Source organism: Carassius gibelio, chromosome A7 (genome assembly GCF_023724105.1).
Source record: "Carassius gibelio isolate Cgi1373 ecotype wild population from Czech Republic chromosome A7, carGib1.2-hapl.c, whole genome shotgun sequence".
Lineage (NCBI taxonomy): Eukaryota > Metazoa > Chordata > Actinopteri > Cypriniformes > Cyprinidae > Carassius > Carassius gibelio.
Window position 1 is genome coordinate 12,984,548 of NC_068377.1, and position 25,338 is coordinate 13,009,885.

The window sequence follows — 25,338 nt, forward strand, 5'->3', positions numbered from 1 at the left end:
TGTGTGGCAATTAAATCAGAAAAATACCTTGACCTAGCAAATTTTGCAGCATGCTGAAACTTGAACAGACAGTCTTTAAAATTCTCAAAGGAAACAGTTAAACGATCATGCTTCCATTTCCGCTCCGCTTTACGACAGGCCTGTCTGAAAGAACGGGTATTATCATCAAGCCAGTAATAAGATTTTTGCTTTGGTTGTTTCAATTTGAAGGGTGCAATGGCATCTAAAATGTTAGAACAAAATGTATAAAATAAAGTAATCAAGTCATCATGCCCAGAGGAAGACTCGGCAGCATTTAAGATAGATAATTCAACAGCATTAGCTAGATAACATTCACTAAACTGAGAAGCAAAAAGAGAGTTTATAAAACGGGAGTAGGAGCCAATAGGCATAATTAAAACAAGAGGGCATACAGCAGGGACATTAAAAACAATCGGCTTGTGATCAGAGAAGGAAGCCTTTTCAATATTAACATTATCAATACGTGTCCCATATGACAATATAAGGTCGAGAGTATGACCAAGGACATGTGTTGCTTGATTTATGTGTTGACTTAGACCAAAGGAATCCAAGACATTACTAAATTCAGCAACAAATGGTAGACCTGGGCAGCATAAATGTACATTAAAGTCACCTAAAATTAACATATGATCATACAGAGGCAAGATAAAAGTATAAGATTCTGAAAAATCGCAAATAAAAGCACTGTTTAGGTAAGGTGGCCTATAAATTAAGGCACAGAATAAAGTGGAAGTAGTTGATCCTAACACGGCACACTGAACCTCAAATGACGAATAGACTTTAACGGAAACTGTCCGTACATTAAGTGTCTGTTTAAAAACCATAGCAACCCCACCGCCCTTGCCAGCGGACCTTGGGGTACTAATAAAACTATAGGTCGGTGGACAGAGTTCCTCGAATACTGTCGATTCACCAGCACTGGCCCAAGTCTCTGTCAAAAATAAAATGTCCAAATCATGACTGGTAGAAAAGTCGTTTAAAATAAAAGTTTTGTTGCACACAGACCTAGCATTTACTAGAGCTATATGTTCAGATGAAATTCAGGTAATGAGGGCAGATCCATTTGAACAAAATCCAGTTGGCGAAGATTTAAACAGTTTATTCCTCTGTGGCGAATCCGTGATTGCGGAGGGGCAGAGCAGACTGACGAGCAAGAGAAGTCCGGGAGAATAGGCAGATGAAAAACATATCTATATTCCCATGAGCGTTGCGTCAAGTGAAGTCCTTCCAAGTTTAAAGTATCCAAGGGAAACTCTGATTATTGTATTGAGAAGGCAATTGTCCATCTGATTCTCACTCGAACACCACCACGATTACCTCTCTTTCTGCGGTGCTTCCTTACAAGAGGAACGCAGCAAGGTAACCGGCGAGCGCACTCTAATGCGGGCTGGTTGAACGAGGATTGAAAGTGAGAATACAGAGCAGGACAAAATGGATGGAATCCCATACAGTTTTTGATGTTGAGCAAAACTTGGCGATCATAGGTCAACACTGAGTCTACACGATGCCAGACGAGCAGGACGAGCAGGTGCAACAGGTGCATCAGACTGTGAGAGACGGCATGCCGACAGGTACACTGGCGCCATCTTGGAATCTCGACTTACTGTGTTCATGTATTACAAAACACTTTTGCTGCTATTGAGATGGTATACAGGTAAAGTTAGGGACAGGATTCATGGTATAGTTAGGTTTAAACCTGGGTTGAGGGTACGTGCAGGCATATTTATTTAATTTAGGGTACATTCAAGCTGGCTGAATAGTGTGGCACTAACAACCTGTCCCTCAATGTGAGTAAGACAAAGGAGGTTGTGATGGACTTTAGGAGAAACTGTAGTGCAGCAGACCACAAGACCCTTCAGCGGACAGTGAACACAGCTGCAAAGATCATCAGTGCCCCTCTCCCCTCCATCCTGGACATGTTCTTTACACAGTGATCCAGCAAACCCAACAGTATCGTGAAGGACCACACCTATCCCTCCCATAGTCTCTTTCAGCTCCCACTGTCAGGAAGATGGTACCGGCGCATCAGACTGCTCGACAGCTTTTTCCCCCAGGCTGTGAAAGCCCTGAACTCTGAAACCCCACAAAAACCCCCTACCTACCTCCTGAAAAATGGACCATCTCACCTCCTACACCCCCCCCCAAACACCCCCCAACCTTTCCACTTCACAGAAAAACTGCCTGAAACCAGATGTCACCTTGTAAATATAGTCAGTCACATGACAGAAATTCATAGGTAAGACTTAAGTGTACAGATGCAAGAAATACACACAGATGTTTCAATTGGTGTAGAAAACAATATTAAGCATTAACCATGTTTTTTTCTTCTTTGTACATTGAAGGTGGATCCCCACCCGCCATTATTTCTCTCTGTCCTAGCCGGAGAGACTAATTTAAAACAAAAAACAAACAAACAAAGGGCTATGTAAAAATATTTTTTGTTGATGTACTTTGTAACACAATCTAGTTGGACATTAAGTTTTGTGCTCCTTTTTTGTGGCATAATTACTAAGTTCGACTCATTTGCACATTCATGATGTCTTGGTCCTAAAACAACAATCCATTTTGGTGGTAAAGGATGAGAAAGTAACCTTAGAAATCTTGTAATATGCTTTGTCATTAGATAAATCAGGACTTTGGTCTGCTGTTCGATGCTGAAACATCCAACAAGCTTCTTGAGAGGTGGGAGACCGCATTCAAGCAAAATATCTACAATGTCTCTTCAACAGCAGAAATGTGGTGTCTTCTCAATGCAGCAGGTGGGCAAGGATCTGAAAATGTTTGGCATTATTAGGGAGGATGTAAAAACTTCATATTTGCTCTGGTTACTTGTTATTGTGAGCACTAAATGTTTGTTTTTGTTTTCCCAAATTGCCCACCATACTCTAAACATCTGGCCATTCCTGCTGGGATCAGAAAGGACTTAGAGCAGGATCGACCACTTGCCTCGTTGTGGACAAGCGCATCATCCCTTTGCGTTGGAACCAGCTCCATGAGTGCCTTTTGAACTTTTTCAAGTTCACTAGTCTTCAACCTGTCCTACGTGGAGGAAGCCCTGATGTCAGAAGTGTCAACAGCTTGAAGTTCTACTATCCTTTTGATCTGCAGTGTTTATGTGGGTCAGATGATGGTGAATTTATTGTATCTTCTTTTATGTTGGTGTAATTGTAACATCTGTGTTAAAAATAACATTTCAAAATTGATACAGGGGTTTTATATTTTTTTACATTTATTTTTTTGAACAGTGCACACAGTTATTTTTAGTCGAATACAGATTATACTTAATTTCCTTACAGGAAATTAAGCCCCTTTCACACTGCAGTCGGACCATTTGCCGGAACATTGCCGGGTCGCCTTCTGTGTGAAATCAAACACGTCCCGGGATTGATTCCGGCATAGAACTAGGTCGGGGACCTAGTAAAATTGCCGGGTTCAAACCGGGACGAGCGCTGTGTGAACAAAAGCCAGATCTAATGCCGTTTCGTAGTGATGACGCACGTTATCTTTTACCGGCTGTTTTGAAGGAAGATCAGCGTTCGTGACAAAAACAATATGTGCAAACTGTAATGAAGCAGAGATCAGTTACAGTTAGTTTCCTCACTTCCCGCGCTGACACTGAGATCGTTCACCGGTTTCAGTGAAAGTATAAGGTGCCTAACGTTTTCAACTCGTACATTAAACGTCACGCCCTGATGTCACGTGTCGTTAAGGGATCTTTACGGGTTGTGTGTGAATGCACGCACATACTCCGGGTAATTACTGGCAGTGTGAAAGTGCAAAATCCAGCGACCCGGGAATAATTGCCGGAACATTTTACCCGTGTATTTGACAGAATCGCAGTGTGAAAGGGGCTCAAGAGACTTATTTCCACACTAACGTAGTGTTAATACAAACCCTGATTAAGGAAATTAAGTGTAGATTGACACAACTACTGTAGTTTCAACATTAACTTAATGTACAGTACAGACCAAAAGTTTGGAAACACCTCATTCAAAGAGTTTTCTTTATTTTCATGACTATGAAAATTGTAGATTCACACCGAAGGCAGCAAAACTATGAACTAACACATGTGGAATTATATACATAACAAAAAAGTGTGAAACAACTGAAAATATGTCATATTCTATGTTCTTCAAAGTAGCCACCTTTTGCTCTGATTACTGTTTTGCACACTCTTGGCATTCTCTTGATGAGCTTCAAGAGGTAGTCACCTCAAATGGTCTTCCAACAGTCTTGAAGGAGTTCCTCAAGAGATGCTTAGCACTTGTTGGCCCTTTTGCCTTCTGTGTGCGGTCCAGCTCACCCCTAAACCATCTCGATTGTGTTCAGGTCCGGTGACTGTGGAGACCAGGTCATCTAGCCCAGCACCCCATCACTCTCCTTCATGGTCAAATAGCCCTTGATGCCTTCAGTGTGACTCTACAATTTTCATAGTCATGAAAATAAAGAAAACTCTTTGAATGAGAAGGTGTGTCCAAACGTTTGGTCTGTTCTGTAAATGAGGGGGAAGGGAAAACTAATGGTGTTAATGTTGAACACTTACAGTGTTTTTACTGTATGCAAGTGTAAAAAAAAAAAAAAGTAACACTATTTAAAGTGTTAGTTTAACTATTTAGTGTGGACCTATATAAACCCCGAAAAAGTGTTACTTTTCTCACTGTGGGTGTTACTTTAACACTTTCAATTTTGTTGTGAGTAGACAATTTTCACACAAACTGCTGTATATACTGTACATAATCCCACAAAAGACTTGTGTTTACATGCTCATGCACTACAATTCATCTTGCACTGTTCCCCAGCCAGTGGCTTGACTTATGATGTTTCTCTTTGCACATGTACAGTTTTATGTGAAGCATTCATATAGTCTATATATTTTTCTTTTTAAGTCTATGTATACCTGGTAGCAACTGATGTAATTTTACAACACATTTTACAACAATGCACTGTATTCATGTCTTTTTATTGGAAATGCAAATGCATGATGGAAAATTGACGGACAGTCCTGTAATATCCTTGTAACTACACTTTAGAAGCATTATTTTACAGCCACCACCAAGCATGGTGGGATAGCATTAAAACAGGTACTTTCATATTCTTTTAAACATAAAAAAGTCCAGTTTTCTTAATGTCAAAATAAATTTTTTAAAAGGTATGATGTTCCTCAAACATTCTTTCAACTTAATTTTGATTTAAAAATTCAATATTCTAGGAATGTTGATTTGTAACATTCCAAGAACATAAAAAGGCCCAGTTTCCATATTAGTACGTATATTGTTAATTTAAGGTTAGTAAAATGTTCCTGTAACATTCTCCCAGTCATTCAAACACCTGCTGTGTACAAGCACTGAAAGAAAGAGAAATAAGAACACAAACTACAACTTTCTTCAGCCACAGCTTTAGATGAACTGAAGATACAAGACTTTAAATCTCTCAAGATCTGAATAAACAACTCCACAAACAGCATCACCAGCTTCACTTACAGTAATACTAACCAGAATGATTTTATTTCTGTCATGCATCTACAGAAGTTCTTATTGAGAATTCACAGCGGTTAAGATGTTGATGTCTTATTGAAAATGTTTTTTTGAGATCACCCACAGTTGAGGGTTTCATGGGGACCTCCATGTCATTCAGAACCGAAGTTTCTCGTTTTACTCTTCCCATTATCTGCTCCACATCTACCAGAAAGCCTTCAGTCTCGACCTCCGTAAGAATGTCTTCATGCGATTTTTTTTTATCTTCGTAAGAAAACAGATAAAGGATTACTGCCAAAAAGCTTAAATTTTTTAATGACAGAGTGCACAAAATATATGTAGTATTCTCTTAATTGATAAAATTTTATATTTCTGAAGACAATTGTTAGATATAACCATAATTCCATCAATGACATGAAAAATGTACCCTAAATTATGGTATGACACATGCATATACAGTATATATTTTACGAAATATTAATGTCACGCATACAAAAATAAATAAATAATAATAATAATAATATACACAGTAAATTAATTGCATCAAATTATTAATTTATTAGTTAAAGGCACTTAATATAACATGGGTCGAATATTTTACAGAATCTTTTAAACACAGTGACTTCCTTCAGTTGAACACATGAATCGTTTTATTTAGATCCTAAAATTGGAGCATGCATAAACAAACTGATCACTGAAACTCTACATTAAAGGGGGGGTGAAATGCTATTTCATGCATACTGAGTTTTTTACACTGTTAAAGAGTTGGATTCCCATGCTAAACATGGACAAAGTTTAAAAAATTAAGTTGTACGTTTGAAGGAGTATTTCTGTTCCAAAAATACTACTTCCGGTTTGTCACAAGTTTCGGAAAGTTTTTTTCGAGTATGGCTCTGTGTGACGTTAGATGGAGCGGAATTTCCTTATATGGGTCCTGAGGGCACTTCTGCCGGAACAGCGCGCTCCCGTATAGCAGCGCACTGAGAGCACAACGGACTTCACTGATCAGAGCGAGATCGTTGCGAAATGTCACAAAAGGAGTGTGTTTTTGGTTGCCAGGGCAAGACAACCCTGCACAGATTACCAAAAGAGAAACAGCATTAAGGGACCAGTGGATGGAGTTTATTTTTACAGAGCATCAACAGAGTTGTGCAAGTGTTTGTGTTTGTTCCCCTGCATTTCGAAGATGCTTGTTTTACAAACAAGGCCCAGTTTGACGACGGATTTGCACATCGTTTATTTCTTAAGGATAATGCAGTCCCAACGAAAAAGGGTCACGATCGTGTGTTGGAACCGCAGGCGGTGAGTAAAACTGCTTCAAATATCACTGTGTTGTTAACTTAGCTATCAGCGTGTAAGCACATCAAGTAAACAACATGCGATGTTGTCATCAAACTGCACGAGTAAAAGTGCTTCAAATATCTCTGTGTTATTAACTTAGCTATCGGTGCGTAAGCACATCAAGTAAATAACATGCGATGTTGTCATCAAACTGCACGAGTAAAAGTGCTTCAAATATCTCTGTGTTGTTAACTTAGCTATCGGTGCGTAAGCACATCAAGTAAATAACATGCGATGTTGTCATCAAACTGCACTTTCCACATGTACAGCTTGAAAAAAAAAAAGAGGACAAAGTGGAACTTAGTCATTTTCCAAAACCGCTAAGCAAATATATACAGTTTCAGTACATACCACATAGAGACTGATTGCTGATGCTGCTCTTGTTCAATTTCAGCCTCTGGATCTGATTCTGGATCATAAATATACGCTGAATCTGACTGTTAGCCATGGTTTGTTTTGGTTGGTTTTGTCCTCACGGTGTCACAGCTTACAAACGATATCAACGCAAAAGCTTACTGGCGCTTGTGATTCTTTAGCTCCGCCCACACGTCACACCCCTAGCCGGTCGTGTTTTTCCGGGAAAAATCGGTACAGACTATCTTTCTCTTATGAATATAATAAAACTAAAGACTTTTTGGAGGATGCAGTACTACTCTATAGGTACTAAAGATTAACAGGGTATTGAGTGAAAACGAGCATTTCACCCCCCCTTTAAAACCAAAACTGTTATGCAAATGTGTCTGACATGTTAATGACTGTACAGACGCAGATAGAGAGCGAGTGTGAGAGAAAAAGAGAAGGGTGTGTTCTTCATAGCACCACCCATCATTGAGTGTGTCACAGAGTGTCTGAACATATAAAAGAGGCGAGGTACATCTCTAGAGGGCTCAGAAAATTACAAGGACTGGAAGAGAATCAAAGCATTGTAAGAACCATACCAGTTCAGGGCCAATAAACAAGTATACTTCCCTTTATCTAGCACATGACACAGCACTCGACATGTGGACTTTGTTACTTGTAGTATTTGTTTCTGGATCACCAGCTCTACTTCAGGCGGCACCGGTTCAGGGTGAGTGATGGTCAATGTGTTACTTATTTATCTCAGAAGTGCTTTGGTGGCGAGTGTCTTTACCTTGTAGTCATGGTCAAAACAGATTTACAATCACAAGATCAGGTCATACGTAAGATACTGATATGAATATAGTAGTGAGATTGTAACCCTTTTTGCTTTTCACAACAAAGGCTATATGGTTACAAAGCCCATAATTAATCTGCAGATATGACAATTTCAGCTGACTTCTGCTGTTATCTGTGAGACTTTAAAGACTGCATCCATAGAGGAAAAACTGAATCGTAAAAGAAAATGAAAAGTTCCCACATTTCCACTAATTCGTTTTAATACATTTTCCAGTTAATCATGAGTACATAATTTTTAAATTTGCATTTCAGGAACGGAATAAATACATTAAAACAATTATTCTTATCAAAATCTTTAAAACAATCAGGCTGATAAATTGCTAATATTATTTTGTATAAAACTAAATAAACCCAACGAATAAATAAAATCAATTATTTATATGCTACAGGTGAAATTAGGTAAACTGCATATTTGAGATCTGATAAAAATGACATTTAACAGTATTATCAAATTATTAAAGATTAACTTATCGTTAGATGATGGCAAAAGTCATTTTAAGGATCCGATGAATGTGAATAAAGATATTTTGGAGCTCATCTTTTATTGTTTACTTTTAGTGCATTGTAGATACATTTCAGAATATATGGCTTAAGATAAAGTCCTAGGTTGTACATAAACTTGATATCTTTACCAATGAAATTTAGATCTGACAGGTTTAAACTGATATCAGTATGGTCACAGATAAGATAAGTTTCAGAGTAATGATCTTTCTACCCAGCTTGTTAAGTTTATTGTACATATAAAACATTCTCTCAGTTCCACATGAGTTTATTCATCTCATATGCCTCCTCAGGTTTTAACTTCATTGGAAAAATGATTTTCTTACCCAGTATTAATGTATTGATATCCAGTACAAATATCTAAACATTCTAAAATCATGGTTGTGCATATGAAATGATTTTCAAATTGAAGTGAGTTTTTGATTAAAACAAGAAAAAAATATTTTTAGTTTTTTTTTAAGCATCATTTTGAAAAACCTAATATATTAATTCATACAAAACCTAATAATTTTAAGCAAAACCTAATATCCTAAGTCATTTAGCCTCTAAAGTAATGTATTTGGATTTCAAGACAGTCTGGAAATCAAGACCAATAAAGTGTCTCAATCCATAGCATACCTGGTTTCTTCTAGCCACATTAAACTCACTCATTATGCTGCACACTATTTATCACTCGTTCCACTAATTGATGTCTTTAAAATTGTATGTCAGTGGATTACAGATGGCCTAGATGTGTTACAGATGTGCTCACGTCTGCACATGCAATGAGTCATTAAGGGATTTATCTAATGATACCTAATGTTAAACTGCTCATTCATCACACACACACATCTAGCCCTCATTTACAAACTAATGGTTAGTATGATCACACATGGAAAACAATTAAAGATTTCTGATTTTGAATATTCACATTAGTTTCCCTTTCGACAGGTTCCAGTGGCAGATGCAGTTTTGCCGGTGTTTCCCTTTTTGAGGGAACCAGCCTTTACTCTTTTACTTTCCAACAAGCTCTGGAATTGTGCCAGAGGTTTGATTACAAACTCGCAACACAGGAACAGGTCAATGACGCTTATAAAAAAGGCTTGAGAACATGCAGGTAAAGAAAGCAGGCTGTGTACAATAGCCTTTAGCCTAGAGCTAAATAACATGTTCAGACGTAAAAGCACTTCTTTTGATATTGTTTAATGGCAGTACTTAAAAGTGATTTTTTTAAAATTAACCCCACACCTTTGTTTAGATATGGCTGGATAGATGGGCAACACGTCATGTTCCTCCCACACGTTAATGGTCCGAACTGTGACTCCAGTTCCACCGAGATTACCATCCATCCTGAAACAGCAGGATATCTTTCTGATGTCTACTGCTTTAACCCAGCAGGTGAGGGGATCAAGAAAATGTGGTATCTTACTGAGAAACACCATAAAAAGGCAGGTTTTGTCTTATTGTCTGATTTCCCTCCTACAAAGCTGCATCACTAAACTGTGAAGATACTGGTAAATCGAACTCTGAAGACTTAACCAATGGAAACACAGCCACAGCAAGTAAGTTCCCTCTATAATTCCCTGCAGTACCTAGAATTAGATTTTGATATCATGTGCTTTTATTGTAGACTCTTTGCCTTAAATGGCTCAGACTTTCGGTGCCTTAACTTAACCTTTTGAGTTGAGGGTGTGTATTGTGAAGAAGCAAGACATGCAGCAGACATACAATTCATTGTTCATTATCCAACCACACCTAATCCAAAGCATTAGTCATATCTCTGTGACCTCATGCATGTTTTATGCACCTGCAGTACTACAAAGTAGAAGGAACAAAAAATTGCTGATTTCATTTGAATTCTCAGGAAGTGATTCCTTGTTCGTTATTGGTTCCTGTTTAACCATTTACTCTGTACCAACGTATCTGCGTGGTTTAACTCGACATTCCACTCCTTTATTTTGCTTTGGAATCGGCACAGAAATGCAAAACACTGATGTATCATAAAAAAATGTAAGCTTTTTGGCAGTAATGCTTTATCTGTTTTCTTACGAAGATAAAAAATCGCATGAAGACATTCTTACGGAGGTCGAGACTGAAGGCTTCATAGTAGATGTGGAGCAGATAATGGGAAGAGTAAAACGAGAAACTTCGGTTCTGAATGACATGGAGGTCCCCATGAAACCCTCAATTGTGCCTGCCTTGGAGGAAACCCCTACAAGCATGCCCCGTTTTGTGAAGAGCTCATCCCCTGTTACCTCCCACGTTTTGTTCTTTGATACAGAGGGCAGTGGATCAGCATCAGATAATGACCCATTGATTAAAGATCCTGAGCATATTCAATTAACAACAACAACGATTGCCACAGACGCAACTCAGAGTACAGACATGGCAAATGAAATCGAGGAGCCTCCAATTCTTCCAAACAAAGTTCGAAAAATAGTCTTCAGTGAAATAGGTAAATATCCTTAACAATCCTAACCCTTATATAATGGATATTGTTGGGTTGACGGGGGATCATAAAGGCCAACATAGTGAAAGTGAGAATTGTGTGGCAGACATGTGCATGGTTTCTATGGAAGCCTGTTCCACTTCAGAGTAAAAAGAAAAAGAAAAATGTTACTTGAATACATTCTTAGTCTTAATATTTTACTTTGTATGGCACAATATGACTATATTTCAACTTCTAAGCCAAAAACATTTAGCTTCCATGGGATTTTTGACAATAGTTATATAAATAACCTGCATTACAATTAATATTAATATGGTGTGGTACATAACATATTTGCTTATAGATTTTGTAATTATGTTAATATATAATACAGTATGCTAAGTCATCAACTCTTATTACAGATGTGCCTTCTGAAGTCCCACAGAGTGGCCAAGTAAAGAACGATGGACCATCTAGTAAGTTCTTGCACAGCACTGCAGCACTTCTTGACTTTTCATTCAACTGACATAATGTAATCTGTCAATTTACCATTTTCTCCCTTCTACAGCCTGGCTGATAATCGTTGCATTCTGTGTTGCTGTTGGAGTCGTAGTATGCATACTTGTTGCTATTGCTATGAGAGACAAGTAAGTTTGTTATTGTTGTTATTGTTGAGTAAATTCATCACATTCATCTGCCACAGCAGCATGGCTTCAGTTTACTAAATGTAAGTCTTACTCTAGGTTGTTCGGACAGAGACAGAGCAGAAACCTCACAACTGAAGTGCACAGCAAAGACTGCAGTAAATCAGAAAAACTGCCTCTGTCAGAGAAAGAACAGGAGATAGTGGCACTGATGAGTGTTGCGAAGCTGAAGAATGGTCATATCGAGGACATTGCTCCCTGTCTGGAAGAGCGTGAGAAAGAGTATTTAATGTAATGCTTTAAATCCTGTGTATTAATAGGTTTGAACTCTTTTGTACTTTTTATTTGCACTAGTGATGTTTTTTTTTTCTGCTTAGAGTCAGATTTTTGTATGCAATTTGTTTTTGTTTTTATTGCTTTAGAATTTAAATGCTTCTTGTATTTCATGTCTTTTCTAATATAAAGTTATTTTTCTTTTTGTTTTTCTCAGTAATAAATAAATGCTTATCTCTTACCGAATGATGGTTAATAATGATATGGTGAGAAAACATTTTTATACTGGGTTTCATCTGTTCGTAGGTACTATGTACTGTGTGAGATATGAAGCATTTTTTAATGCTAGACATGGCCCGTGTTTTTATTTTATTTTATATAAATAGAGAAACCCAAGCAGTTTGTAATGCAATTAAGCAATTGTAAATCATTTAATTTGTTAAAATACCCATGAATATGTATTTTGTCAGCTCTCCGAGCACATTTATGGTAGGATGAGTCTTTCAATAAAACATGAAATTTGAAAAAGGTATGGGAGCTTTAATTAATTAGTTCAGTTATAGAAGCTGAATGTAAAAAATAATGAGTGAGTTGTGAAATCATAAATACAATTTACCTTTCTACATTAAATTGATTTAATGTCTGAAAGAAAGACAGAAAAAGAAACGCCACTGAGACAAGAAGCATTGACTTTATTTACATTTTCTCACAGGTGTTTCATAGAAAAATAGAGGAAAAAGACAAATTTGAAAAGTGGATGCAAAATCAAGTTTGGTAGACAAGTAATACAATATCTTTGAAACCAAACATGGCTGACATAATTTTAAAAAAGCAGGATGATCATTCAATACGTGTTAACACAAATCACTGTACCTTTACATATTTGTCAGGCCCTGCCTGAACAGATATTCCAACAGTGCACACTTTTACATTATAGATACTGTATCTAGGCTGTATCTATTTCCATAAGATACATACTAGAGATTTCTGCACTCTACAAGGCTGTTAAATCTGTAACAAGCCTAGTTTAAAATAATTAGTAATTTGACTTTTTCCCCTAGTGCCATTATTCCTTAGAATGTATAACAATACACAATATTTGAGATACAATATCATCATGAATTGTAACAGTGAAAAATACGCTTACATTAATATACATACATTTGATCTCATCAATCAATGTTTCAAAGCCACAGTTCACAGCAAGTTCCCTGTGACTTGTACTGTATTATAGCATTAACTACTTAAGACAACCTGTTACATTCTAATCTACCTAGTAAAATATGGAATTGAATACATGGATTGCCATTGTTTTATAAAACAATGTGCAAAAAGAAATGAAATTCTACATTTTGAATTTGCATGAGATATATATCTAAAATAGAACCACATACATATGTGTATTTATTTGTATACAGAAAGTGCAAGGAGGCACTTTAATGAGAACATTTGAAGATTCTGGTACAAAAGAGAATCTGCTGAATATGCTGAATGCTCGTGTTGCTATGAAAGTAATAACAGACTACCAAATAAATGGTGCAAATGTAATGATAGATCTCAGTCCGGTCATCTCTTTTCTGTTAAATGCTAACAACCTGAGCACCAAATAACTTGAGGGCCTCTCTTAACAGCGAGAATATAGAATCCATTCAACTGGACATAATATCTGTGTATCCAAGAAGGCTCCTCAGAGATTTAAACATTGTTACTGGTCTAAGATCCAAGAAAACGGGATTGCATTTAATATTAATGTCGTAAAGTCTTCTGTCTGCAGCTTGCAGTTGAAATCTTCAAGGCAAGATTGTAACTTAGCAAATAAACACACAAATAAATCAACAACTTAACAAAGCACACAGATACATACAAAACCTAAACACATGCAAGTCCCTTCCCTCAAACATAAACACGCATGGAGACTTATTATTAAGTCTGAATGAATACTATTCAGTCCACTATGCCGGATTTTAAACCCAACAGTCCTTGCAGATGACGTCAATTGACTCAATGTCATACTTCATGTCTGATTGCTCTGTAATTGCTGACGTGGCATTTACGTCGGGCAGCGTCTAAAAATAAGTGGCAGCATTTGGAGGCAAACCACTATTTCAGAACCTCTAAGTACACTGGTAAGCTCTTATAAGAGGCTGATCGGGAGTGCTGCCACCAAGGGTTAATCCACCTAAGCTGCGCCAGTCAAAGGTATCTTCAGCAAACAAGCTGCACTTCTCTCCTCCTGCCACTATAGCGCTCTAGGGTCAATCTGGGGCTGGACAAACCAATGCGATCCTTCTATGCAGAAGCCTTAAGGCAGCAGGTTTCAGAACAATTGTCAAACCCAAGGCCTAGAATTCTAACTACCGTAATCCTTGAGTATAAATAATAACAACTCAAAATGTAGCCTGTTCTCTATCGCAAATGAACTACCCGCTACTTTAAGCTACGCTATCTTCCCTTTGTGTATCAAATGTACTGAGATTGTCATACAAAAGTCAATGCTGGTGCATATGAAATGTTCTGTGGTAACTTCGGACTGTTTATATGTACAAAATTAGCATTTGGTTTTCACCAGAAAGGATAAGCTTGCGGGACTCAGGATAAGGCGGAGCTGGATCTGTGTGCTGTGTTACTCGCGTATCCATGGTTCCTCCTCAACAAGTGAGAAGTCCGCAGGGGAGCCATTTGAGGCCAAGGTTACCTGAAAGCAATTATCAGGAACAACTAACTGTTGGACCAAGGCACAGTCAAAATGCATTAACCGGTGCTTACTAAACTGTTTATGGTTTGGAGCAGAGAATCCAAGTAGTTTGATATTTTAACAGCACAATTTATATCCAAATTCACAGAAATGTACCCACCACAAGACAGAAAATAATTAGCTGCAGCAGGATTCCTTACAGAATGCTGAAAGACTGAATACAGATGGAGAAAATCATTTGAATTATTATATTTTATAAATATATACTTTGTATTTATTCATTTATTTTTACTAATTACAGTGAATCTCTGCCCAAAGCTAATCTTCTAAAGGGTTTGTGAAATAGTGCCACGCGTGCTACCACACAGACCTATACATTTGTGAAACACAGGGTCAAAAAGAGGCATAAAATTCACCAAAAAAGAAAGAAAACAACTGCAGTTTTGGAAAACAATCACTTTTCTGTCAAGCTTAAAAAACTCTGAGCTTGAAAGAAATGAAATAGCAGCCTTTGTTGTCTCAAAATGTAGATGGTAAAAATGATATGTGCATTAACACACTGCTTTGTTTCACTTTTTTTTTTTTTTTGGGTTGAGAACAGCCAAAGGCATCTTGGCATTAGTACTATACAGACATTTGAAGGATTTACTGTTCACATGTATATAGTTGCCAAACTGATGATATGCAGACTGATATGAATAAACAAAGTTTGTACAAAAACTGCTATTTCACCAAGTACCAGAACAAATAAATAAACCATATTTATTTATTCCTTCATTCTGTTTAATGTATTATGCATTCACGTCAGGAATGACCAAAAAATACAAAAGTGTAAAAAAAAAAAAAAACACAAGTGGTACATACAATATTGGGGAAAGAAATGAAAGCAGCTACATACAGGTTTCTATGTCAGTGAGAGTAAAATGTACCTTGCAGTCATCTATTTGGACCGGCTGATAGGAGTTGTGAGATGAATATACACCGTGGTTAGTGTTATTCTCAAAAAAGGATTGTGTCTTGGTCATCTCAAAGTCATCTGGTCTTATCTGCTGTGCATCGAACAGGTCAAGCTCATCCTTGGAGAGGTGGTACACGATTCCCGCCCCGTACGAGTCACCAACAACATTGACTGATGTTCGGAAACGATCACTGTTTGATAACGCAGAAGGAAACAAAGAAAGGAGCCACATCTCTCAGTACTAAAAGACTCCAAATGCCATTAGGGCTTGTACTAACATGCAAAGCAAATGCCTAAACATGCCTTGAGATTGGCTTTAACAAAAAATCTTAATCTGGAGATCATTTGTATATCATATATAGATCATATAATATAGATTGTGTCCTTTTTTCAATGAAAGAGCAGAAAGAGAGAGAGCTTGGTTTAACTTACAGCAGCCAGTCGACTGCTACCAGTAAACTGATGTCTTGAGTCGGTAGACCCACAGCAGTCAAGATCAGAAGCATCGTCACCAGGCCAGCACTGGGGATACTGGCTGCTCCTACGCTAGCGAGAGTCGCCGTCAGGCTACAAACAAAACAGAAATATTTCATTTGATAAGATTGTTTGTTTGATAACTGCAAACTTTAATACATCACATGACTCTCATTCTCACTTGGAAAATGGTATCATGTGATTCTATCAATAGTTTGTTTCAACAAGTATACTGTGTTTTCTGTAGAACTGAGAATGACAGCTTACAAAGAATCTCCATGCAGCTATTGTTCATACAGTTCTCACACTGAACATATGAAGCTAGAAATAATTTGTTTCCTATAGTAGGGTGACCATACGAGCCATTTTCCCAAGACGCGCCCTTGCCAGGATTTCTATAATGCCTAAAACATCCAAAGTAGTTTGACCAATAACATGCAGGTATTGTACATAATTGACCAATCGTGGCGTATGAGAAGGTGAGATCTACAGAGAACGATCAAAGCAATACAAATACATGTACATGTCAGGTGTGTTTGTTTGTCCGTTCGTTCGTTCAACTTGAAGCGTCCCGATCACTGTATGACACCAAAGTACCAAGAGAGTGATGCGAATGCACAAGGAGCCGTGTGCTCTACTCTCTGTAGCTCTTATGAATGTCATACAATGATCAATCTGCAAAGTGCAAACAGCCAAAACCTTCATATTTTAGGCAATATAGAAATCCTGGCAAGGATATAAGAAAAATTTATAAGAAAAACAGACTGAAAGTTCATTGTTCATTTACTAATAACCATACCCGCTAATGAGTTGCTAGCGGCTGCTACCTGATACAATGAGACAAAGAGTTGAACTTGAAAAGTAGAGCAGTCAAATTCATTAAAAAATAACACTATTTTGAGCTGATTCTTTTCAATGAACCGGTTAATAGAATTCACAAATCAGATTGTACTATTCTTTTCTTACTCAATGATCCAGATGTACCCAGGAATATTTTGAGGAATAGAGAGCACAATTCATATTGGACTACGTTTCTGGTGCTTTTTTGAAGACATGATTACTATGTCACTGTATGGCAAAAACTCAGTAAAGATTCTTCTGATTTTGTTTAATGGAAAATACAATAACATTAAATAAGTTTGGAATGATGTGAGGACAAATAATTACTGAAGTTTAATTTTATATAGCAACCAGGCAGCCATCTGCAGTGGCTCAGAAGGTACATGCCATTAGAAAAGCATTTTTTATAAAGTATGTTTATTTCTGCTTCCAGACATTTGGTCTTACCTGACTGTCACAATCTGACCAGGATCAAGTTCTATTCCATTCATCTGGGCGATAAAGATGGCCGCTACAGCCTCATAAAGTGCTGTACCATCCATGTTGATTGTGGCTCCAACAGGTAATACAAAACGAGTCACTCTCTTGTCAATGCCCAGATTTTCCTCCAGACAGCGGAAAGTAACAGGTAATGTCCCAGCACTGGAAAAAATGCATAACAAGATTTCAGAACAGATTTTTTCATTATTTATAACTCAACATCCAAACATGCCAAATTAATTAATAATTCCCTTCCATTTATTTAACTCAATATGTGTCCAAATTCTCAAAGGTTTACAAAAAACAAGACATAGTTATAGAAAATGTTGTTATTAACCTTGAAGCTGTTCCTAAGGCGGTGACCCACGCCTGGAAAACTCCCATGAAGAACGTGAATGGGTTTTTCCGAACAATAACAAAATATATTAAGGGAAGGAATATGCCTCCGTGAATAATAAGCCCAATGATGACAGTGAGCATGTACATTCCCAGCTGCCTGGCCACCATTTCCAAATCGTTAATGGAAATGATCTTGCCACAGATCAAACACGCAATGCCGAAGGGGGAATACCTGTTACAGGACAGAGATGTGCAGCGAAGTCAACTAACAGGTTAATCAGACACTTCAACACAGTTACAGACAGTTAAACTGTTAAAAGTCACTATCATTACACTACTTTTAAAAAGAACGGGTTCTGTAAGAATTCAAATAAAACTTTTAGTATTTAGTTAATTATAATATTTGTACTCAGCAAGGACACATTAAATTAAATAGCAGAGCTAAACAAAAGTGCCAATAAATTTATAAAGTTCCCAAAATTCTATTTATATTTCTATTTTCTTCTTTTTACATAATTATCACAAAGGGTTTTTTGTTTGTTTGTTTGTTTGTTTTTTGTTTAGCACCAATTGGCTAAAGGATAACGTGATACTGAACTGGAGTGATGGCTGTTGAAAATACAGCTTCGTCATCACAGGTATACAATATACATTAAAATATAAAACTAAAATTGTAGTAACATTTTAGAATATTCAAATTTTTACTGTGTTTTTGACCAACTAAATGCAACCTTAGTGAACATAGGTTAAAAAATACTTTCTTATCGACCCCAAAACTTTGAATGGTAGTATAAACACTTCATATCTGTATAACAAACAGATTCCTAATGTTGGGAACGGAAATCATGTAAACTTTAATCATCTACGTCATTAACAATCATAAAAGCTGACCACATGATCATGCCGACAAGCCTCATAACGATCTCGTTGAGAACGTTGAAGAACTCAAGCATCAGCTTGGCCTTTTCTCCCATCTTTCCCATGCAAATCCCAAATGCCACAAAGAACCCAATGAGACCTACAGAGACACACATTGCCACCATGTTAGCTTGAAGTACATAAATGACACATTCATGCATATACTGTGTGATCAGAGCCATTTATTACCTAAAACATTCATGCCACTCTTGAATTGAAGAGACTTCTTAATCACATATTTTGCTGCGCTCTTGGTTGCATTTCGTCCAAACCGGTTTAGATGTGGAGGAGGACTTACTTCGACCTTGTTACTAACAGTCTGGATCTACATAAAGGGATAGAAGAACTGTTAGTGAAATATTAACGAAAGACTAATAAATATTAACAGACAAAAGATCAACAGAAATGGCTGAGATTAAATGGATGAAATTATATGAACTCAAAAGCACATTCGACACCCACACACCTGCTGAAAACAAGCCTGAACAAGATTTTCTGGAAACAGATTTCTGATGAGATCAAAGAAGGCATCTAAACTGGACACTTCGTCGTTCTTTTTCCCCTCACCGAGGTTTGCCTTCAGTTTGGGGTTACCGGGGTGGATGAGGAGCACCAAGATGACCCCCAGCACAGCTGCAATGATGGTGGTTGACATGTAATACACCATGGCCCTTGTGCCTAGACGACCACTCGACTTGGCATCCAACCCTGCTAAACCTAAAAAAATTAAAAGCAGTATGGCATTTAAACTACATTAAATATTACTACATAAATACTACTTCACAAGGCACAATTACTCTTTATTTTTTTAAACCACTAAAGCATTGTACACTAAAAAATTACACACAATATGAAAAGTTTTTTTTAACATGTTTAAACCTGTTCTGTTCATGAGCTGCTGAAACTGATCCACCCTAAAATGTGAGAGGCGTGCCCCCCCCCCCCCCCCCCCCCCACACTGGATTACAAAGAAAGGTCAAAAGGACAAACAATGGCTTAATCATTAAAAAAAAATTACTATTTCTTTAGTTATTCCTTGGTTAAGATATAAAAGCTATAACACTGGTTATAACTTGAACTCTGATTTCATTGCAGGCATTATTTCTACAGCTGTTTTTGTTCTTTCCTATTTTTTTTTCTCTTGTATCGTTGATGGTTTAACATCATACACATAGAATAAGATAAAAATGGGTATTGTTTTGTGTTGATGGCATTGCTGGAGGTGTTTAGCAAAGCATATATGAGTACCTGTGATCAAACTTGAGATGATCAGAGGCAAAATCACCATTTTTAACATCCTCATGAGAATGTCACCCGGGAAGGCGATGACCATAATGACATCAGCGGGGAGTGGGGATGCATACCGCAGTAGAATACCAGCTACTGAACCAACGATCACACCTAAAATTGAGACAGGGAATCACAATGAACAGTGAACATTCAAAAAATTACCGTAAATTTACCGTAAGCAGTAACAAGTGTTCTTTCATTAGCAAATTGACACCTAGGCGCTACATTCACCTAAAGTGCAAAAATGCTAAAGTAACTTGCCAAGAACTGTGAGCACGAGTATGAGATTCTTGGTGATTTTGTCACAGAAGCCTCCACACATGGACTCTTCAGGCAGTGGAGGAGGGTCCAGATGATTCTCGTGCATTCTGATTTCCACTTGCTTCTGCATTTTGTTGGCACTGGTGGGAAAAGAAGTGGAGCATACAGTAAAGTATGTCAATATAAATTATCTAATCAAGAAACACTAGCAAACAGCACTAGCTATGTTTTTTAGTTTATGTCCTTCTGAAAATTACCACTTTACACAAAATTCATTCATGCTAGAAATATAAATTGTTGTTGGGTTCAGTATGTGTGACCAAGATATGTTTGTGTATGACATGTTGCAATTCCAATGACACTGAATGACAATGCTGTGCAATTCTTGAGTTTACATCTAACATTTTTATCTGCACATATTGTACAGATGCAATCAAAGTATGTGAACCATAGAATGGAATGCAAATATACATTTCAAACCAAACTAAACATGCAAAAAGATGCGTGTTTGAGCTTTTGAGTACATGTCCATGTACTGTATATCTGATATAAAACAGTAACCACAACAGTAACCACAATGTTTAAAAGAAATACCATAACTTTAATATGCCTGCCATTGTTTCTTTACTTTAATCTACCAGCTGGATAACTAATACAAGCTGCCATGTCTTGTCACATGGCACGAGAGTTTAGCTTTACCGTGGTCTGGATTAAAAGGTTCTTAAAAGTCAACCCCGATCAACAGAGATAACCTTGTTTGGTTACATAACCTGAAGTCTTGCAGTAATTGGGCACATCCATGCAACAGTTTGTTTTATTATGTCTAGATAAGTTTCAATTAAGTTGTATGTTTTTCTTGCAGGAGACATCTTAGAGGCCTACATATACCAATCTCATAAGAAGGCTTTTTTGGTTTTGGTTTTTTGGACCACCACTATTCAACAATCATTAACTGCATGGAAAATGAAAGGAAATGCAGATGAAATATATTACTAACACATGCAACAATAACATCTACCAAGAAAATACTCAAAAGAACAGATAATAGATGCTTTAGTGCTTGAGTACAATGTGACCTATCAGAGTAGCTGGACTCGGGCTCATCTGAACAAGATTAAAAAAGCTGAATGATGCCAAGGATGCAAACAGCTCCAGCCCTAATGAGATAAAAGCCTGCTAACTGGTTAATTTTAGCCACTGAGCGCAGCAGTAATTTTGTTGCACAACAGTTGAGAGTATGTAGGAAAAGTCAAGGTGCACATGAGTGTTTTGGTTTCAAATGGTAAATAATAGCATTTGACTGGTTTAAATAATGCAGAGCAAGTCCAAAAGATTGAATATGTGATTATTCATTCTGATAATAGCACACACATTTATAGCTAAGGTTGTATTTTTGTCCTTTTATGTAAAAACAGCTCAATCCAGTCTCATTAGTGTTTACATTAGCTCCATCTCACTGACATGAAGTCTGAGATGTGAGCAGCAACAGTTTGTCTGCAGGTTATTTAAAGATTATTAAATCTTAAAAGATGCATAAATCTATGAATGTTCATCAGGTTAAAGCTATAAAAAAAAATTGCTAAATGAACTTGGCTTTTTTTTTTCATCCGTCTTACCTGTTGTGGTGCAGTCACTGAAAAGGAAGAGCTTCACAGCAGTTTTCTAGAAAGCCATGGGCTATAGAAATGACTCTGAATGAAACGCTGTCAATCTACAGTTTATCCATCAGGAAATCCTGTCCAGGTCATTAGATATGTCAGTCAAAACTCCAAGCACTAGGTGGAAAGCAATATAATAAGTGACTGCTCTGATGCAATCTGCAACACTTCCTTGCCAGATTAATCAAATTGACGGATAGGAGATTCCATGCACAATCTTCTGTCTTTGAATTGATCTTATCCCACCATTAGTACTAGAGAAATGGGCGAAAGAGGTGCTGCTAAGGACTCCGCGGGGCAACACAGAGGAGGAGTCTAGCATCCAGATTATGTGTAAGTAGCAGCTAATATGCTTGAGACTCCTCGTCCTCTCACTCTCATTCTTTCACCCCCTCCATCTCACTCCCCAGTTCTGATCTTCTCTAATGAGCTCTGAAATGAATGAACGGAATCAAAGAGTTATACATGGCAGAAAAGCAGATTCAGGCAAGCTGTCCAACAATAACTTTCATGGAAAAAAGGGTTAAAAATGATGTGAACGAGTCCCTAATAACTCTAATAATAGACCAACATAATTAGCTGTACTGAATATGTGATTATTGCATACTGTATATGAGCAGTGCAAATGCTCATTATAAATTTATCCAGGCTACTTGGTTCTTTCCATGGAGACATCATGGCCTACACGTTGTTTTGTTAAAGGAAACAATCTTGACCTGTGATGACCGTTCAGTTGCATGTAGATTCTGGCCCAGGGCTTTTCATCAACTCTACAGACGCTAACAGATCAAACAATTAGTAGTGCATGAGAACAGTGGCCTCCTCTGAGAGCCTCTTTTAATGACATATAAACCCAAACTTCTGCATGCTTATAAATATTCTTCAAATAAATATTCAGTGTACACTGTAAAAAAAAAAGAAAAATTGTAATTTCACCCAGAAAATACTGTTACCAAACGGAATAAGTTATTCATTATGTAACTTTCTATTTACCAACGATGGTACACTGTAAAGAGTAAAACAAGGATTATTGGAGTACGTTTTAAAGAAAATATAATTTTCTACTTTCTACTTCAAAATTTCACATTTAATCCAGCATTTTACTTGTCGTTTTTTAGTTATTATTTGTTAAATTTACTAGCAATTTCTAAGTAAAATATGTTTCTATTCAAAAGAAATTTCAGTGTGTTATGAATGTCAGTATATGTACATAGGTTTTAGTAGCAGCGTGGCCTTGCTAATTCAGCAGAAAAGGACTGGTATATTAACCAGTTTTATGTATTTATTGTTTATTTGTTTGTAAATTAACCTGTAATATTAGTTATTTCGTTTATTTTGCAAACGTTTACAATTTTCTGTATTTTTACAGAATTATTCTAGAATATATTATTTTAAAAAATACCATATTTTATTACAGTGTATAAAAAAGACTAAATAATGACTAAATACATTTGACATTAAAAGTTTGTTCTTTAAAACTTAATCCGTCTGTAGTGAGTCTACAAGTCCCACCAGAGTATGAAACACTCGTTTTGTGCAAGTGGAGAAGGTGGACTGATGCCACATGCAAGGAATGTGCACAGACACATGGTCTCACATCTGCTGTCTGCCCCCCACCTGTGCTACACCACGCTGAATGCTGTCCAGCACACTCTTCAAGCTCATCCACCTGACTCCAGTCTCCATGCTTAGCAGACAGGTGTCTATAATTAACTAATCTGTTCCAAACCTCTCTAATCCCTCATAGATAGACATGGTTCACACACACACATATTCTCATGTGAAAGTACTGCATGTACACAGAGTGTTAATTTTAAAACCTCACGTGCATGTATTCTGTTATACAAGTTCGTTCCTATACATATTTGCATTGGAAACCTAAGGCTTTAAAATGACCTTGATTTTGTGGTCTGGTGTTGATGTGCAATAACATGCATCTCTACAAATCTGAACTTGATATTGTACATGATTAACAAATAATATTTTGTCTAAATCAGATTTTCCCTGAATATGTTATGGCACACGATGCAAAGCACTGCTCATTAGGAAAGGTTAACTACAATTACTACAGTTCTCAAGGGTCATGCAGCTTGATTAAGTAACACCAGCATGTGCTGCATAACATGTGTGATGTCTGCATGTGCATCAGATGTGTGATGCAGATATTTGACCTAAGGTATATCAAAACATGCACAATCCACCTAAAAAGGAAAATGTATTTATATGCAACTATTTAATGAATGATTACTTGTATTAATAAAAAAAAAACAACAACACTTGAATTAATTACATTTTGGTTAAAAAGGGTAACTGTTAGACATGTTCCATGTTCCATCTGCTAGTAATAACAGTAAATTGTGAATATTTCGATGCAACTGACTCTAACCAAACCCTATTCCTAACCCTATAAGCATGTTACACTACAACAAAGCACCTTAAAATAAAGTGTAACTCCGAAAAATGATGATTCGAGAAACTGATTCAGGTGATACAATCTCCAGTTACATAGGTCATTTAGACTCGAGTGCAGACTTTTCTCACTCACCGGTTTCAGAGGTGAGATAATGGAGGATCAAGTAAGGAAAATTGACAGGTCTGTACCAGCCTTGACAGCATCACTGAGGTCAGTGGTCTGTGTTACTTATAAATCATGCATCACTGAGAATAAATGAGTACATTTCAAGATAAATTCACCATAATGAAACATGATATGTTACAAGAAACCTAAAGCTGAACCAGTGCTACAAGTTGTGTGCAGACGTAGATGACATTGGGCTGGGAAGAGATATGTTATTGTTGTATGTTATTTTTGTACAATTGAAAGAGGCATTTCTATGACTAAAACTAAAAGATTACATTAACTATATTGTCACAATGTGAGTGCGACTATTTCGAGTCACAATGAAATGGAAGTAGCTGTGCACAGATCTTTTCATCCATATTGTGGTGTACATCCAAGTGAAACAGATTTTAAGATGTGGCCCTTGCACTCAACCATGAATTCAAGCTTGAAGTCAGGATTTACACAAACTGAATTATTGGAGAAGTTCAGTGTTCAACACCAGTGAGAAAACTGTTTTCACCAGAAGATCATGTGTTTTTTTTTTTTTTTTTTTTTTTTTTATGAAACATACACATGGATGAATCATTCACAATAAAATGTGTAATATGCATTTAAAAATATTCATGCTAACTTTAAGTATACTTCAACAAGCTAAAAAGTGATTAAAACTGGTTGAATAATTGATTAAATAAATCATTTATTAAAATTGACTACAAAAAAGTAGAAATGGTTACTAAAATTACTGTGCATTTAAAGTAAATATTACCATTTAATATTTGTTGGGAAAAGTTCACATCTGTATTATTTGTTAACTACCCACAGTTGGATAAGTTTTGAGTATTGCCTCTACACTCTACACAAAAGCTGTCACTGGGCCAGGACCCTTGGGATAGATACTAATATGTACCTTTTTGGTGCCAAAATGCAGCCTTTAAAAAGGGTACAATGGTGTACCTTTTGAAAAGGTACCACCCCAGTGAGCTTTTGTACCTTTTTTGTGTAAT

The 25,338-nt window shown here is 36.9% G+C and overlaps 2 protein-coding genes across 4 annotated transcripts; one reads left to right on the forward strand and one right to left on the reverse strand.

Moving 5' to 3' along the window:
• Positions 1-7,713: 7,713 nt before the first annotated feature.
• On the forward strand, positions 7,714-12,386 carry LOC128016603 (uncharacterized). Its single transcript, XM_052601244.1, has 8 exons — positions 7,714-7,905; positions 9,465-9,630; positions 9,772-9,911; positions 10,001-10,075; positions 10,567-10,968; positions 11,364-11,417; positions 11,510-11,588; positions 11,685-12,386. The coding sequence occupies exons 1-8, from the start codon at positions 7,836-7,838 to the stop codon at positions 11,878-11,880; spliced, it is 1,182 nt and encodes a 393-aa protein (XP_052457204.1). The 5' UTR covers positions 7,714-7,835; the 3' UTR covers positions 11,881-12,386.
• A 144-nt stretch (positions 12,387-12,530) lies between these two features.
• On the reverse strand, positions 12,531-22,073 carry LOC128016604 (excitatory amino acid transporter 2-like). 3 transcript variants are annotated; one of them, XM_052601246.1, is made up of 12 exons: positions 21,730-22,073; positions 20,114-20,253; positions 19,811-19,963; positions 19,029-19,279; positions 18,752-18,887; positions 18,536-18,662; positions 17,643-17,876; positions 17,273-17,467; positions 15,944-16,078; positions 15,483-15,702; positions 14,714-14,767; positions 12,531-14,553 (listed from the first exon to the last, which is right to left on the reverse strand). In XM_052601246.1, exons 2-11 carry the CDS (start codon positions 20,241-20,243, stop codon positions 14,750-14,752), a joined length of 1,599 nt encoding a protein of 532 aa, XP_052457206.1. In that variant the 5' UTR covers positions 20,244-20,253; positions 21,730-22,073; the 3' UTR covers positions 12,531-14,553; positions 14,714-14,749. The 3 variants fall into 3 exon arrangements, 2 of the variants coding, with proteins under 2 accessions (XP_052457206.1, XP_052457205.1); XR_008184219.1 differs by having other exon boundaries at positions 14,714-15,702; XM_052601245.1 differs by lacking the exon at positions 14,714-14,767.
• Positions 22,074-25,338: the final 3,265 nt, after the last annotated feature.

Excerpts from the sequence above, each read along its gene's own strand:
- LOC128016603 (XM_052601244.1), top strand. The coding sequence starts at position 7,836 with ATGTGGACTTTGTTACTTGTAGTATTTGTTTCTGGATCACCAGCTCTA. Across the intron at positions 11,418-11,509 it reads AAAGAACGATGGACCATCTA|CCTGGCTGATAATCGTTGCA; the intron begins GTAAGTTCTTGC and ends TCCCTTCTACAG. Across the intron at positions 11,589-11,684 it reads GCTATTGCTATGAGAGACAA|GTTGTTCGGACAGAGACAGA; the intron begins GTAAGTTTGTTA and ends GTCTTACTCTAG.
- LOC128016604 (XM_052601245.1), bottom strand. The coding sequence starts at position 20,243 with ATGCAGAAGCAAGTGGAAATCAGAATGCACGAGAATCATCTGGACCCT. Across the intron at positions 17,468-17,642 it reads GCCTTAGGAACAGCTTCAAG|TGCTGGGACATTACCTGTTA; the intron begins GTTAATAACAAC and ends CATTTTTTCCAG. Across the intron at positions 15,703-15,943 it reads GTAGCAGTCGACTGGCTGCT|TGATCGTTTCCGAACATCAG; the intron begins GTAAGTTAAACC and ends GTTATCAAACAG.